Source organism: Colossoma macropomum, unplaced genomic scaffold, assembly GCF_904425465.1.
Source record: "Colossoma macropomum unplaced genomic scaffold, Colossoma_macropomum, whole genome shotgun sequence".
Taxonomy (NCBI): domain Eukaryota; kingdom Metazoa; phylum Chordata; class Actinopteri; order Characiformes; family Serrasalmidae; genus Colossoma; species Colossoma macropomum.
In genome coordinates, this window is record NW_023494810.1 from 19717701 (window position 1) to 19735520 (window position 17820).

At 34.2% G+C, this 17820-nt stretch overlaps 1 protein-coding gene and 1 long non-coding RNA gene across 4 annotated transcripts; both read right to left on the minus strand.

Moving 5' to 3' along the window:
* Positions 1-1055: 1055 nt before the first annotated feature.
* On the minus strand, positions 1056-11439 carry LOC118800051. Of its 3 annotated transcripts, XR_005006155.1 has the most exons (6): positions 11246-11439; positions 3260-4698; positions 2607-3114; positions 1822-1863; positions 1313-1578; positions 1056-1224 (listed from the first exon to the last, which is right to left on the minus strand). It is a non-coding gene; the product is annotated as an uncharacterized LOC118800051 (long non-coding RNA). The 3 variants fall into 3 exon arrangements; XR_005006156.1 differs by having other exon boundaries at positions 1056-1578; positions 3260-4695; XR_005006154.1 differs by having other exon boundaries at positions 1056-1578.
* A 1280-nt stretch (positions 11440-12719) lies between these two features.
* Positions 12720-13616, minus strand: LOC118800016 (coxsackievirus and adenovirus receptor homolog). Its single transcript, XM_036560164.1, has one exon. The coding sequence runs from the start codon at positions 13614-13616 to the stop codon at positions 12720-12722; it is 897 nt and encodes a 298-aa protein (XP_036416057.1).
* Between the last annotated feature and the right edge of the window lie 4204 nt (positions 13617-17820).

Below are 17820 nucleotides of genomic sequence, written 5' to 3' on the forward strand. Positions count from 1 at the left end.
GCATTTCTTCACAATAACAATCTTCAGTATATAACCATAACCCTAATCCAGCTCTTATATAATGTTTCTGTAAATTTTCTGCATAAACAGAGAACAAGTCTTTGAATTTTCTGTGTAGACATAGAACAATTATACTAAATATTTCAATATCTAGGCTAACAGTGAGTGAACCCAATTGCATTCACCATAAAAACCTTATCCCTAACCCTATCCCAATTTTGTAAATTCATATATAAATTTGCAATTTTTCTTTATGTATTATATTTAATTTCTGTAAATGTTCTAAATAGACATAGAACAATTCTGTAATTTATCTGTAATTACTGAATATTTTCATATCTATGCTAACAGTTAGTGAGCCCTATTGCACAGTCATAGTAAATTTCTCTTAAGTTTAATAATGTTTACGTTGTTTTAATATGGTGTTTCAGTATGTTTTCTTTCTTACTTCTGTAAATTCTCTTTAGTCATATAACAATTCTTTTATATTTTTCAACATTTTTTTTTATTTTCACAAAATACATCTTCTTTTCAGCAAATCTTATATTGAAATTTCAGTTTTTCAACATAATCTGTAGTATGCACAAAATATGTATAGGAAAAAGATGCAAAGACTGAATAAATGAATAAAGGTAAAACAAATTTAAACCAAGGTGTGTAGTCCTCACTGGAAAAATTTACAGAATTATTCTGTGACATAGAAAATTTCTGTAATTTTTCTACACTGTAGAGGTATTCTGTATGAAATAATCTCAATGAAACCCAAGGTTCAAGTTGCTAAGGACAACTCAGGTGGTCTTGTCTGCCACTCTGAAGCTCAGGTAAATTTTACAGAAACTTTGTACAGAAAATGACATAAGTTTTTGTAAAAGACCTTACAGAAAACATACATAATTATTCTATAGCTATATAAGAATTCTATTTTTTTCTTAAACTATTATATAACATTTCTCTAAATTGTCTGTAGTCAAAGAAATTGCATACACTTACAATAAAATAATAACATTAACATTTATTAACAATACATTAACGTTGACAGTAACATTTATCTACTTTTAACATGATGTTTTAAAATATTTTTGTACATTTTCTATGATGATAAAGTAATTCTGTAGTTTTTCTAAACATTGAAACAGATACAAGCAGAAAAAAAGAAAAGAAAAAAAACACAAACTGCCCAGTTCTTGTTTTTTTCTGTTTTACAAAATCTCTTTGGCCATTTCTCTGTAAGAATAAAAATAAATCAGTTTACTATCTGTTGGATAATGGAAAATTTTCAGGTAAATTTGCAATGTATGAAATAAATACACACTTTTGGATTGTTTTCATAGGTGAAACAAAATTGTAGATCATCATTCCTTTTTTTTTGTAGTCTTGGAGTATGGAGTGTGCCCGGAGGACTTTGTTTATCTAAAATTAAGGGAGCAACATTAGTCTAAAGTCTTCACTGAGCAAACCTGTATAGTATCATGCTATTTCATGTGTTTGTACCAAACCATGACAGATAGGCCCATTTTCCCATGAAGGCAGTCCTGATTCTTGCCTTTAAGTCATCATTCATCGCCTCTTGCATTGTAGCTGTAAAAAATAAATAAAAAAACATCAAAAGCATGCTTAATTTAGTTTCCCAGTCAGTTCACATGTTCTTTTCCAGGTCTTACTTTACCTGAATAAAAACATCAGATGTCTTAAGGTCTTATTAGCCAAGTTTGGACACATGTACGTCAGGTAAGTAAATGAGATAAGTATATAAGTGTTTTCAGGTATTAGTTTGTGTATGTATCTGTGTTTATTATTGTCATGAAGGTGAAGTACCAGTACCTTTTTGGGCCCAGGGAGAACTTTCGGTAATGGTGAATATAGCTATAAATTCAAAAAAAAAGATGTTGAAGTTTTCAGAGATTAAAAAAAAAATTATATGTGTTTAATTTAGTGTTTAGGTATACCAATTGCATCAGATTGTTGACATTTTCAGGAGTGTCATTGATCAGACCTAATCCTTCAGACTCTGAGCTCTCACCTTTTTCAGCAACGTCATCTTCTTTGCCACTTTCCATTAACTCTTTGCTAGGACAACTCTGCTGGGTCCTGACCTCACTAGACTTTTCCTAATCCTTACTGTCTTTGTTGCTGTTCTTTTGATCTTCCTGGCTTTTTCCCCTGCTGACCCTGCACTGCTCATCTTCACTGCTTTCTTTCTGGCTTGTACCTGAATGTGCCAGGGTGGGCATGGCAACAAAAAATTTGTCAGATGTTCTCATGCTGTGGCACATCGCTTCAGCAACTTTCTCTCTTCCTGAGATATTGGTTTTAGCCTGCCTGACACACATCAGCATTAAAAAAGGTTTCACTTTACAATAGGTGCTTCTAATAACAACGTAGTTACACATTAACAATACATGTAATAACAAGATAACTACTGGTGATGTATTTGCTGTTACAGATGGATCACAGTAGTAAAGCTTACAGTTATTAGAGAGTAAAATGAAAATTATTAGGGTTATTAGGTGGAGAAATTATTAGAGTTAGAGTTAGGGTTAGGGTAGAGTTATGGTTAGATTAGGGTCAGGGGTATGGTATAGATTAGGTTTAGGGTGATTACTTACGTGTGTGGCTATAGATGACTGTATGTCTGTCATTATTGTATTTGGTTGTAGTCCTGCATGGATCCAGGCCATGGAAATGTAGTGTGAAATTTTTCTCAGCTCGGAGCCTGTTCTTGTGAAAAACAAGGTGTTTATGCCATCCCTGTAGCCTGGCAACTGTTGATGGAGATTAGCAAAACTCTCAAACTCCTTTTTAGTCAGGGCAAGTTGTGCTGTCCCATAACTGCCCATGGTTTTGTGGCTCAGAGCACAATATTTGATGTTTGGTCTTGAAAGGTAGATAATTTGAAGACATAAGTTGAAGAACATTGACAGGCAGTGTTTCCATAAAGTGCTTTTACATTTATAACACAGTTGTCTCCTTCATGCTTAGCAGACTTGAGATCTTGAACAGTCAAGTTGGCAATGACGCAAGGGCGGTGCCCTGACACACAGCCTGCATAACTTGCCAAAAACCCAAACAGGAGATGCCGGGCGGTCATGTTGTCAGGGGCACAATGCAAGTCCTCTGGAATAAGAAAAAACAGTGACCAGTGACAGGTTAATGGTGTGCAGCAGTGTCCCTCAACCCTAATTCTGGAGTAAATGCTGTCAGGTGCAATCTGTCAGGTGCCTGTTATAGAAAGTGTATATTAGTAAAAGGGTCTACTCACCCAAAAGTTTCCGAATGGCCTCAGATGCTTTCTCTCTGAACTTTTGTAATTCCTCCATGCTGAGCAGCCACACTAAAAATAAAACTTTAAGTCAGATTTTATTTCTCATTTCTCAAATGACCCAGATGAGAAAAAACAAACACTTAGCTACACCTCAGCACAATCCTGTATTTTTAGTTTTCAAATAGTTAAATTTTGCAAAAATACACAATTCTTCTAAATTTTCCCCATAAATTTACATAATCTGTCTATAAGACATATTTTTATAAAAGAAAATTGACTTAATTCTGAGTGGAGATTTTCAAGATAAAAAATGAAATTAACATCTATGGCTTTTATAGTGAGCATACCACTTTTGTTCTCATGCACCATCTGCTAGTGAATCACAATTTCTTTTCCCAGTGACTTGACCTCCATTGAGAGCATGGAGAGGACAAACTTATAGGTTCCTTGGTTGATGCGGATGTATCTGTCAATTTCGAACTCTCATAGGAATGAAAGGAATTTTTGAATACTGACAATGTATTGTTTCTGTGTTGTAACTGTTTTGTGTCTTTCTGCCTGAAACTATCTGCAGAGGGAATAAACATGGTTGATACACACAAACAGGACAATAAAAAAGTACTAAAACTTTCAGTAGTCACTAACAGACTTGCAACTTGAGCCTTTCTTCATTCGCTATGAAGAAGAAGTCCCTGCTGATAACCTCTGGTTAATGAACGTTATGACATGACTCTTTAACTGAGCTACATTTTCTATTTTTTTCCTGTCAGGTCTGCTCCCTTCATAGAAGCTCTGGAACTTCCTCAGTATGGTTTCTGCAAACATAAAGGAACAAAAAGCTAAGTTTACATGTGATAGGAGTAAAATGCATGTCTGAATTTTGACGTGCTTGAGAGGGCAACCATATGATTGCTGACTGTTTGAAGTGATGCCCAACTCTTTTGACTTTAGATGTTCCTTGTTTGGGTTCCTTGACTGGGAGTGAAAGCTGATGAGGTATGTATAGGTTCCTTTTTTCCACTTTTCTTCTCAGGTTTCTCCACAGGGTGTTTGGAGTGGACAGATGTTTCCTTCTCACTGGATGGGTTAGACCAGAATGAAGCATGTGTTTCTTTTTTTCTTATCCCTTCTGAGCAGGCAGTGCTTTCATCATTGCTAGAAGAGACTGTTGAGGTTGAATCCTGTTCATCTGTTGTTCCTTTTTTCCCAACAGGTTTCTCCACAGGGTTTTCATGAGAGGAAGATGTGTCCATGTCACTGGAAGAGTCAGGTAAGTGCAAAATGTGTCTTTTTTTCCCCCTTGTTTTCTGCCTAGGTGTCTTCACAGGGTGTTTGGAGTGGGCAGATGTTTCCTCATCATTGGAAAAGTCTTCAGTGTATAGGTAGGTTGCACTCTTTGCAAACTCAGGTTTGCTTCTTTAGTGAAAGCCTTGCTGCTAATAAAGATAAGGCAAATAGATTAGCTAAAACACCTCAGTAAGTAGGTTTCAGGTAAGTATAATGGTAAGTAAGTGTGCGCATCAAAGTTAGCTTGCTGTTGCACCATGTATTATTTACCTTTTTATTGAGCCATCAGGAATGAAATTATTTTTTTCTACCTTTTCACCTTTTTCTTCAACTTTACAACCCCAGTGAAGCTGTCAGATAACCAATGTTTGTGTAGTTTGGCAACACTTTTCTTGAAGTCTTTCTTTGCTGCCTGTAGTTTTTTCATGTTAGCGGGCTTTAAGAGTGAAAAGTTTTAAGGGCTAAGCATCCAAACTTATTAGCTATAGTTTTTTTGTTTTATAAAAGCAAAGAACATATCTTAAGATTACCTCAAGTTTGTGAAATTTTCATAAATGCTGATCTAGATGAGTCAAATCTTTTGCTGAACACATTTAGAGGCCCGCTGTATCTGTAATACAATCTCTGTGATTCAGAGAGCTGTTGGTGGAACTGGTGTTTTTCACTTTTTGCATAAGAATTAAGAAATTGACCTGTTGCTTTGTTGGCTCAGCAGCATCTTTCTTTCTTCTGGTTTAGTGATTCTGTGTAACACACTAAGGTGCTGACTTATGTTGGCATAATGCACTCCACACAATGGGCATCTCTTTGGGATCTTTTTTTCCCTCTTTGTCCTTTAAAATTAATTATTAAACATAAAGTAAATTACACATTACTGTGAACTTATGCTCATTATTTGCAAAGTACTAAATGGAATGATGCGTCTTCATATTGGTGTCTCTAAAAAGGTTTTTTTTCTGTCAGGAAAACATCCATGAACAAACCACTATTAGTTTCATTCAGGAGGAAAAGGAAGAACTCTTAAGCATGAAATGGTATAATAATTACATATGACTTACATGTGTATTAAGAGCAAAACAGAAATTCTTTATTTTTACTTAGACTTGGTATCAAAATTGCATATATTATCTACCAAAGTTAGAAAAATTATGTATTCTGTCTATGGTTTAAGCAAGAAAACCAGAGGGTTCTTTTGAATGGTTTCCTTACTGAAAAAAAAAAACACCTTAGGAGAATTATGTTCACAGAACAATCATATAATCCTCCTATATTATTTTACATACACAAATTAACAAAAACAGCAAACACTAGGACAATTACACATTTTTGCTAAAAGTATAATGTGAGAAAAATGTAATCTCTGAAGAAGTATGAAAAATGTGTCTTAGCAGGATTGCTAAAGTTAAAAAAAATAGAGAGCTTTTGTGTTATTACATGATTTTCCTGTCTGGCAGCAAAATTGCATAACTTCTTTATCGAAATTAGAAAAAGCATGTAATCTTTCTACTACTTTTCTAACTTTAGCAAGAAACAAAAACTAGGGGTTTCTTTTTGTCTGGAAAATAATAAAAGAATTATGTATTGTTGCTAAAACTATAGAAAAAACTTTCTGGAGAACTATGAAAAATGAGATACGTACACCTACCTGTATAGGTGAAACCACTGAAGTGAAGAAATTAAAGTTTTTCTTTGTTTTCTGTAATTTGCATAATTAGTGACATTTTGCAGTACTATTACATAATTTTTCTATTTGACAGCAAATTTGCATAATGTCCCTACCAAAATTTTAATTATTTTCTTAACTTAAGCAGAAAAAAGCATTGGCTTGACTAGATTGTGCAAAAAATTCCATAGAAAAATAATGCAATATTGACTTAAAATTACACACTATTGATTTAAAATTCCATAATTTTTCTATGATGTTACATAAATGTCCAGTATTTTTAGAGCTACATAAATTTTAATGAAATTAATGTGATTTGAATATGAAAGGAAATGACAAAATAATCAGATGACTATAGAAAATTGACAAAAATGTTCTGTAATGTCATGTTAAAACTGTGTATACGGCATTGAACCAATGTTACAAAAAGTATATAATTTTTCTGCTACTTTCCTAACTTCAGCAATAAAAAACACTATGGGTTTCTTTTTATCTGGGAAAAAATGAAAGAATTATGTGTTTTTGCTAAAACGATAGAAAAAACATAATTTCTGGAGAACTATGAAACTATGACCTGTATAAGTGAAACCACTGAAGTGAAAAAATGTATGTTTTTTCTTTGTTTTCTGTAACTTGCATAGTGACATTTTGCAGTATCATTACAGAATTGTTCAATTTGGCAGCAAATTTGTGTAACGTCAGTACCAAAATGAAAAAGTATGTAATTTAGAGTCTTTCAGTTTATATAGAAAATTTACAGAAATGTTCTATAGTACTTAAAAATACAGAATTTTTATCTGATAATAGAAAAATTATGAGTGTTCTAAAACATAATTTAAAAATTGTTTAAATGCTATTGGCTTTATGAGAAGTAAGTGCAGTGGTGCACTGTTAGCCTAGATATGGAAAAATTTAGCAATTACAGATTTTTTATAGAAAAATATATATAGAATATTTACAGAAATCTTATATAGTACTTAAATTTCCTAACTTAAGCAAGCTGAGTTTATTTTAGTCTAATGTGCTTATGAAAAATTACGCCACCACACTTTACTTGCTTATGTTATTAAATTTATAAAAAATAAATAATTTTGAGTTAAAATTTTCTATAATGTTACATACAAGTTATAGAAATGTAATTTTTAAAGTTACAGAAATTTTAATAACAATTATATAATTTTCATATGAAATCATAAAACACTTTTGTAATGTTCAAGTTTATATAACATTTCTGGAAATTTTCTATAGAGACAGAAATATTTTGTAAATTTTTATATAGGCATAGAACAATTCCATAATTTATCGGTACTCACTAAATGGAGAACAGTGAGTAAGCCCCATTGCACTTAGTCATCATAAAGATCTGGAAAGTCAATAGAATGTGTGTCATTTTAAAATTATCTTTTAGAATACTTTCATAATTTTCTGTAGTTGTATAATAATTTTCTGTTTTTAAGTACTATATATAATTTCTGTACATTTTATAAATAGACATAGAAGAATTTTGTGATTTCCCTGTAATTACTAAATATTTCCATATCTGTGCTAACAGTGAGTGAGGCCTGTTACAACCCTAGGGATCGTGATGTTGTGTTCTTTGCAGTTTTCTTTGTTTTTTTTTTTTGTTTTGTTTTGTTTCTTTTTTATGTATTGCAGTGTCATGACGATTCCGGTGTTACGCTAAAATCAGTTCCCCCTGTTCCCCCCTCATCGCGCATGTCGAAATCATGACGTCTTCAGTAGACGCTCCTCCGCGGGGCTTAGATAGGCTTAATTCGTGTGTTTCTGTACCGTAATTTCGTCCTATTCCTCGCGGTAAGCGAATTATCACGTTGTTTGTAAAATGACTTGTAGTTAAACACGTTTTAAAGTGTAAAATGTGTTGTTAGAAGATGTTTTAATGCTCAAACACTACGTGGGCTATCTTGCTAGCTTTGGCTCCGTTTTCAACTACTCCAATTAGCAGAAGTTAGATTTATTGCGCCATTTCTGATTTAATTACCATACATGCAGACGCATTTTGTTGTTCAGACTTCAGTGATTTTAAGGTGTATTTATGTCGCATATCCTCATCAGTCTCGCTAAGTTCTGTAAATAGATTTGAAACATTTGTTGCTGAAATAAATAAACTGCATTAAGTTACACAGCACAGTAATTAGTCTGTTATTATTGTTAGACTACGTATCTCAGTGCACCTAGGAAGTTGGTTTCCCTGTAGTTTTTGAGGCTGAAGTCTTACTGTTATGGTACTAATGTGACTTGTCTTTACAGTAACTTTTATTCATATTTTATAAGAAAAGTGTTTTCCGCTTGTATATTACAGCTGGAGTGGATTTACAGTACAGTAATGATGCTGATAATCTATTTCTGAGCATGATCATTTCACTCAGTAACTTTTATTCATATTTTATAATCTTTAGAACTGAGAATACAGGGGGAACATCTTTAACCAGAGCCTGAGAAAAGTGGTTTCCCCTTGCATATTACAGCTGGAGTGAATTTAATGTACAGCAATGATGCTGATAATCTATTTCTGTGCATGATCATTTCACTCAGTAACCTTTATTCATATTTTGTAATCTTTAGAACTGAGAATACAGGGGGAACATCTTTAACCAGAGCCTGAGAAAAGTGGTTTCCCCTTGTATATTATAGCTGGAGTGGATTTAATGTACAATGATGCTGATAATCTATTTCTGTGCATGATCATTTCACTCAGTAACTTTTATTCATATTATACCACGTTTAGAACTGAGAATACAGGGGGAACATCTTTAACCAGGGCCTGAAAAAAGTGGTTTCCCCTTGTGTATCACAGTTGGAGTGAATTTAATGTACAACAATGATGCTGATAATCTATTTCTGTGCATAATCATTTCACTCAATAACTTTTATTCATATTATACCCCCTTTACACTGAGATACAGATGGAACAGCATTCTCAGTGTACTAGTCGTTTACAGCTATTAAAGATTTAATGCACTATTATATTAATTTGTTTTTATTTTTATTTTATTCCAACTGCTTCTTCCATTAACATTGTTTTATACAGAGACTAAACAGATTTACCCAGCGACCCTAAAAAAAGTAAGTTCCAGTAAAATCTGGCAATTAGGATCAGTTTAATATACTGTAATGCTTTCTTTGCTTTTTCTGTCATCCCAGTAACTACAATGGATCAAAAATTTAAACTGTAGTTAATTAAATGTAAAAAAAAGATATATTATATGTTTTACCATTTTTCTCAAACTGAATGATTACTACATGCAGGTGTACTACAGTGTAATGTTTCTTGATACAGCTATGTCATCTGTTACTATGTTACCATGTCTAATGGAAGTAAACAACTGGGATTTGATCAGTGTTCCTGGTAAATGGTTTCCTTTCCCTACACTACAATGGGGCATAAAGGTACTATGATAATCCTATCATTTCCTTATATTACAACAGGTTATAAGTACTATAATAATTGTGTTGTTGTGTAAAGTTTGTATAATATGAATAAAAGCTACTGAGTGAAATGATCTTGCACAGATATAGATTATCAGCATCACTGCTGTGCTTTAAATCCACTCCAGCTGTAATATACAAGGGGAAATCACTTTTCTCAGGCCCCGGTTAATGACATTTCCCCCTGTATTCTGAGTTCTAAAGATTATATAAGATGAATAAAAGTTACTGAGTGAAATGATCATGCACAGATATAGATTATCAGCATCACTGTTGTACATTAAATTCACTCCAGTTGTAATATACAAGGGGGAACCACTTTTCTCAGGCTCTGGTTAAAGATGTTCCCCTTGTATTCTCAGTTCTAAAGATTATAAAATATGAATAAAAGTTACTGAGTGAAATGATCATGCACAGAAATAGATTATCAGCATCATTGTTGTATATTAAATCCACTCCAGCTGTAATATGCAAGGGGAAACCATTTTTCTCAGGCTCTGGTTAAAGATGTTCCCCTGTATTCTCAGTTCTAAAGATTATATAATATGAATAAGAGTTACTGAGTGAAATGATCATGCCCAGAAATAGATTATCAGCATCATTGCTGTACTGTAAATCCACTCCAGCTGTAATATACAAGGGGGAACCACTTTTCTCAGGCTCTGGTTAAAGATGTTCCCCCTGTATTCTCAGTTCTAAAGATCATAAAATATGAATAAAAGTTACTGAGTGAAATGATTATGCACAGAAATAGATTATCAGCATCATTGCTGTACATTAAATTCACTCCAGCTGTAATATACAAGGGCAACCACTTTTCTCAGGCTCTGGTTAAAGATGTTCCCCCTGTATTCTCAGTGTAAAGGTGGTATAATATGAATAAAAGTTACTGGGTGAAATGATTATGCACAGATATAGATTATCAGCATCATTGTTGTACATTAAATCCACTCCAGCTGTAATATACAAGGGGAAACCACTTTTCTCAGGCTCTGGTTAAAGATGTTCCCCCCGTATTCTCAGTTCTAAAGATTATAAAATATGAATAAAAGTTACTGTAAAGACAAGTCACATTAGTACCATAACAGTAAGACTTCAGCCTCAAAAACTACAGGGAAACCAACTTCCTAGGTGCACTGAGATACGTAGTCTAACAATAATAACAGACTAATTACTGTGCTGTGTAACTTAATGCAGTTTATTTATTTCAGCAACAAATGTTTCAAATCTATTTACAGAACTTAGCGAGACTGATGAGGATATGCGACATAAATACACCTTAAAATCACTGAAGTCTGAACAACAAAATGTGTCTGCGTGTACGGTAATTAAATCAGAAATGGCGCAATAAATTTAACTTCTGTTACTCGGAGTAGTTGAAAACAGAGCCAAAGCTAGTAAGATAGCCCACGTAGTGTTTGAGCATTAAAACATCTTCTAACAACACATTTTACGCTTTAAAACGTGTTTAACTACAAGTCATTTTACAAACAATATATATGCTAATATATATATATATATATATATATATATATAAATATATAATATAATATATGCTCCAGCTCATATGGTGTGAATGTTACCTTTTGAAGTTTGTATATTCTATGTTGTTTCGGTTCAGTTTTCTCACTTATGTTTCAACTTCAATAAATCTTGATCAATGTGAAGCTGGATGTTGTATGCGTGGTCGAGGGAATCTGAAGGGCACACGTGTCTCTATCTCTCTCTTCCCTTTTATGTTACGGCTTAACCCTAGACTGGGTCATAACAGGCCTGTTTCACTTACCACAAAGATCTGCTAACTTAACAAACTTGAAGCATTTTTCAATGATTTCTTGTAACATTTTATAGTCATATTGTGACAAAGCAACAGAATCCAGACGCTCGCGGTGTAAAATGGCGAAAAGGGTTTTAATGGAGTTAGGCAAAGGCGTAGTCAAAAACAAGCAGGGGTCAAAGCCAAACAGCAAATACAAAACACAACGATGATGATATCACCGTGTGAACGAAACCAAGGGGCAAGACAAAAGGGAAAGTCGAAAAACATTCCAGCAGGTCAAAAACACAGAACACCAAAATCACAGGCAACAGTATCCGAAAAGGGGTAAGGCAAACAGGCAGAGTCGAGAAAGCGAAACAAAAGGTCAGAAATAACGCTCAGTAAGTTCGTGATGAAGCAATACCTCGCACTGAACTTCACTAAAGCCCGGGCTTAAAAACTATCCTAGCCTTATCATATGATCTAAAACAGAGGTGCAAATAGTTAATACTCAGGAGAACGAGAGCGCTGATAGGAGCGCAAGATATTGTCTGAAGTCATGTGATCTCCCTGAGGATTGTGGGTATTGGAGTCCGTCGCATTCTCCGAGTCAGAGGGACGTAACCTAGTCATGTGATCCTCCTGAGAGTTCTGGGTAATGAAGTCCATATCATCCCGTGATACTGGCAAATGCGTGACACATATATTTTCATAATCTGTAATTATTATGTAACACACATGTAAATGTTATAGTCTTAAAATAATTATGTAATTTCTATTTTTTTATATTTACACAATTTTTCAATAATCATAATAATTCTCTTATTCATGTTTCATTTTTTTGCACAGCGTCATGTGTATAAGCTGTATAAAACATGTAGAGAAAATGAGGAAAAGAAAAACAACAACTAAAAAGCCCATTCCTCACTGGTTAATTTTACAGTGTCTTTCTGTGACATTATGGAGAATATATGTAATTTTTCTACACACTGTAGAAATATTTTGTAGTTGGTGAAAACAGAAGAAATACTTGTTTTTAATAATTGGGTACAACTCAGGTGGTATTGTCTGCCCCTCTGGAGACCTTTGGATCTTGCATTACAGAAATTTTACAGAAACTTTCTTTGACCTTAGAGAACATACATAATTTTTCTATATACTGTAGAACAGTGATTGAACAGTTACACATATTGTCTGGAATGTAAAGTGCAGGAACAGGGTGTTTCACAACAACATGCTGAACTATTACACAGGGTTTTTATACAGTTAGGGTTGTTTTCACACACAGTCCACATGTCTTACGACCGCATATCCTTCATTGAGCAGTATGTGCTATCCTCTGTAACATTGCAAGTCACAGATTTTCTTGCTGGAGGCAAGGCATTCTCCAAAAAGTCATTGCCTATGTCCTCCATGTCTTCTTTGTTTCTTTTTAGAAGGCAGTAGCATAAGAGACCTGCCAACAGAATCAAAGCCAAGGATCCTCCAACAGCACAGGGTATCACAATATTAGATATGTTCATGGCTTGTGTAACATGGAGCTCCAGAGTACAGTAATGCTTGCCTACTAAGTTCTTTGCTGTGCATCTGTATGTTCCCCCATCGGTTTCTGTGGCTGAGCCGATGTGCAATGTACCACCTCTGTTATCCACACTGGCAGATACTGGCATTTTATGACCATCAATTCTGTCCCAGGAGTAGTACATTGGTCTTGTTCCATTGGAGTGCCACTTTATCAACACATCTGACCCTTTGTAGGTCATTCCCTCTACAATGCAACTTTGCAAAGATGGAGCAGCCATGAGATGAAGAATCTGTTTGTGGCCTTCAATACCTGGTACCTTCTTCACCTGACACTGGTAGGCCCCTGCATCTGACCACTTGAGCCGCTCGATGATGATTGACACATCTCCTTGACTGGGATCAGTAGAGTTTAGGTACACCCTGTCCTTCAAGGGCAAATGTAAGTTAGTGTATGTTTTCTTAGGAGTGTAAAGAAGTGTGGTAGGGTCTTCTGCAAGAAAATCAGGTAGTTTGATGGTCCACTCTATCTCAAGGGGTCCTTGATCTGTATCTTCCAGCGTAAAATGGCATCCAAAAATAGCGCTGCTTCCAACGGCCTTGTAAACAGTTGTGGGATCTCTGGGAAAAATCTTCACGGCTTCTGTTGACAGGAGTGTAAGGACAACCACCATTGGGAGTAGACAGGTAGGTAAAGCTTTCATGCCTGAAAAACTAACATTGGCACAAGTAAAGCATTCAGCATCAGAAATCTGGTATTTTGGTGAGACAGCTTAAAGACCTTGGGTCATCTACTCTGATTAAAAAAATTCAACAATTTTAAACACAGCAGCCTAACCCCAACCCTAACCCTAGATCATCAGTAAATTACCCTATTCCAGCTATTATATAACATTTCTGTAAATTTTCTGTATAGACATAAAGCAATTCAGTAAATTTTCTCTATAGACATAAAACAGTTCTGTAACTTTCCTATAGACATAGAATAATGCTGTAATTTTTCTGTAATTATTCAATATTTTCATATCTAGATTAACAGTGCATTAGCCCCATTGCACTTACTCACCATAAAGATCTTGAGCAAAAAACCCAAACCCTAACCCAAGACTTACATAACATTTCTGTAAAGTTTCTGTATAGACATAGAACAATTTTGTAACTGTGATATAGTTTAATATAAAAACTACAAAACGTTTTACAAAATATATAGTTTTCTAAATGGTTGTAGAACAGTTGCATACTTTACACATGTTTAGATCAAAATCTTGAACGTTACCTTATACATTAAATAAACTTCAAAGTTCTCAAATTGTTTTATTTTTTAGTGAAGTAGGAACACCACAGGCATGTAGAGAAGGAACATTGCGATGTTCACAATGCCTGCAAGGGCAATGTTGCATGGATCAACAGGGCAGCGGGCACCAAAAAAAAATTCAGATCAGTTTCCAAATGCCAAATATTGTTTGTGAAATTTTGGATAAATGTCTGGTTACGATCTCTGTGTTTGTGTCCATGGCCAAAAGGGGGTTATTTTAGTCTAATATGCGTGAGGGAAAATGGCATAGAAAGATTACATAATTTAGAAAAATTACGTAATTTTTCTATGGTAATTTTTTTCATGTGCATATTGGACATCGTAATAAAGTTAGGAAATGCATAATTTATAATTAATTTTGAGGTTAAAATTACATTATTGTTCTGTGATGTTATTGAAATATTTAGTGATTCTAAGATTTACAGATATTTTAAAGACATTTACATAATTTTAATATGAAACCATACATTGTAAAAAAATCCAACTTGCTAAATGTTAGGTAAATTTAAAAAATACAGTTGGCCCAACTTTCTCATGATGATTTAACTGACTCAACAATCTATACTGTGTTCATGGCTGTCTCATAACGCACACCCTGCATCAACTGAAAATTTAAAGTTGATTAACGTTTTTACATGGGTTCTAGTACCTGGATGGGTCTGCTGTTCAGCAAACTGATTTATTAGCGTCCAACTGATTATCTATAAACATGGAGGTATGCAACAGAGTAAATCAAATCCAGTGTACAAAACTACACATAGAAATATTTTTGCTGCAAAAGTTAACACTTAACCAAAAAAAAAAAACAAAACAAAAAACAGCCATTAGCAGACTTTATATTGTAGATTCTCTGCAGCTGGACTACGTAACCATAACGTTATATTCCTATAGCAGGCTGGATGTTAGCTAGATGACGCTAGCTAACATGCTAACGGGCCAACACTCCACCGCAGAGGCAGTAAGTGCGCGCTTAGAGCAGCTTCTGGAAAGTTCAGAAGGCTTCAAAACACGTCTGGTAAGTAAATGCCTGGTTTATTTGACGTACCAACAGTTTTTCAGTCAGACATTTACTCAAACCTAATACAATAATTTGTTAATGTTGAGTTCTTCATATATTAAAATGAACATGAGCATCATTTGCTAACAGTCAGTTAGCTAGCTAGCTCGCCATTATCTGCTGTGGTAGCTAGCCTAGTGAGTCACCTCTTTTACATGAGTGCTCTCACAAAATAATATGAGAAATTCTTTTTAATGAATTTGGAACAGTGTCAAATTTATATTCCATGTCTAATAAACTGGTGTGTACACTTGTTAGAGTTGTTAGCTTGCTGGCTAGCAGGCTAATGGCTTCACACACCACAGACCAGCTTCACTCACATGAGTTTAGAAGATAAAAACAGAAATCTGAAGGAGTGACTGATGCTGCAGTTACAGTGAAAACAATAAGTTATTATATCAACTGAGCCGTGATTTGGTAACTAGATGCTAAGTGACTTAAAATCCTGTATCAAACTAATGTTTGTGAAATCTTTATTTTCTCTTCTATTCATGTCACTGCTTTAAGGCTTAACCGAATAGCTACTGTTCTTGTTATGACCTCCACATCTCCTACATCTACCACCAACATTTCTTAGATATGGAAGCAGATTTATTTACATTTCTCTAACATGTTGCTGGTTTGTTTTTCTTAGTTTTTTTCTATCAGTGTGATCATATTCACCCAAAATAAATATTGTGGTGGTGCATGCTTATATCATACATGAAAACCCAGCAAAAATCACCGTTTTGAATGGTACATAGGCCATTCACATGAACTGTGTGGATTCCATGAGTTTTTGAAGAGGGGGTACTCAACACTTCTTCTATCTGTAGCACAGATTGTATTTCTGTTTCTTACCATTTAAAATAAACATATTGCATTGCTCATACACTGTATGGTTCGTCAGTTCAACCTAAAAAAATTACTTCATGTGGGAGCAAACAATTGATTTAGTTTTATTCAGGTCAAAAAGGTACATTGAATGAAAGAATTGTTCATTCAGATTACTTATTTAGCTTGAATAAAATTAATTCATTTACTTGGTACCACATGAAGTATTTTTTTTTAGATTAAACTGACAAGTGATTTTTTACAGCATGAAGCTGAAGTGGACTTTTATTCATATTTCTGTGCCACCTCAAATTGTGGAATGAAAACATTGAGATTTAGGAGAACTATGGCCTCCTGCTTTATTCAGAACTGGTAGCTATTATTATTTAGTACAATGTGGACCAGAGTCTGCCAACTATTAAAGATTGAGATGATGTTGTAACATGGTGGGCTTCTGTCTTTGAAACTGGAAAATACTCTTAAGGTGGGGCAGTTTGCCCATAAAGATTGTGCCCATGCTTTGTTTCTAGGTAATAAAACTTTTTTTTCACTGAACCACTTTTTTTGCCTTTCCTGTAGTTTAATCTAAAGTGCACCAGAATTGTTCATTTTCATTTTAAAATCACAAAAACTCTGACTGGTGAGGATGCTTCTGAACTTGCCTACAGTGGATTGTGTTTTCTCAACATGTCTTTTTTTTATTTTTATTTATTTATTTTTTTTACTCCTCTCAAGTTTTCATGACTAATATATCTGCTTCCATGGTGGATCCCCATCTTGTACAACCAATTTTACTAAAGTCCTGTTTCAGTGTCTCTTTTTCCTCAACTTCTAGGCCCCTCCCACCCACCACATTGCAGCTACAGGAGCCTTCTCACCAGCAGTGAACAAAGCACAAAACCTCTGAACTTGAGTAAAAGTAGAAATTATTTTTATAAAATATGATTTAAGTTAAAGTAAAAGTACTCTATTTATGATTTTACCTACAAAAGTTCTTGGTTTTAAAGTCAGTGTCAACCAGATATCATAAGGCGTAAAACTATTATTCATTATTTTTTAATTTATTTAGGTTTTTATTAGTGAAAGTCATTGCAGATGGAGAAAAATTTTTTTGTTTTATGTGTAATGAATTGTGTTTAATACGATCATGGACATTAACAGTTGCAGTTATATTATTTTGATATATAATTTGATATATTTATTTATGTTAAGGAGGCCTGTGTGGCTTCAGACATCAGAGTTCACTGTCCGTGTCTATAGCAAAACCTTCTTAACATAAAATATTCATCAAAATTAATATTTTCTATAATAACCTTTACTTCTGATACTCATGTAATTTAGAAGCAAGTTCTCAAGCACAAATGTTGACTGAATGCCTCCAAATGAAGTAATATTTAACCAAGAGCATTTCTGCTTTTACTTAAGTTTGTATTTGTATTTTGGCCACCCTGCTCCTTGCTGACCATCTAAGCCCAGAAGAGGTCAGGAACAAAAAGTATTTGTATTCTTCCGGTATGGAAGCAATGTCTTTACTGGATTTGAGAGGATTGAATGCTTGTGCACGTTTAGTTAGTCAACAGAAATCTGCCTGTATCTGTTTCAGTTGTTGAAGTTAGAATTTTAAAGCTTTACCTAATGTTCTCGCTTCCTACAGATATCCATCTGGTTCTCGACTGATCAGGACTTATGGCTT

Bases quoted from the DNA above. Each gene is read 5' to 3' on its own strand.
- LOC118800016 (XM_036560164.1), bottom strand. From the start codon at position 13,616: ATGGTGGTTGTCCTTACACTCCTGTCAACAGAAGCCGTGAAGATTTTT.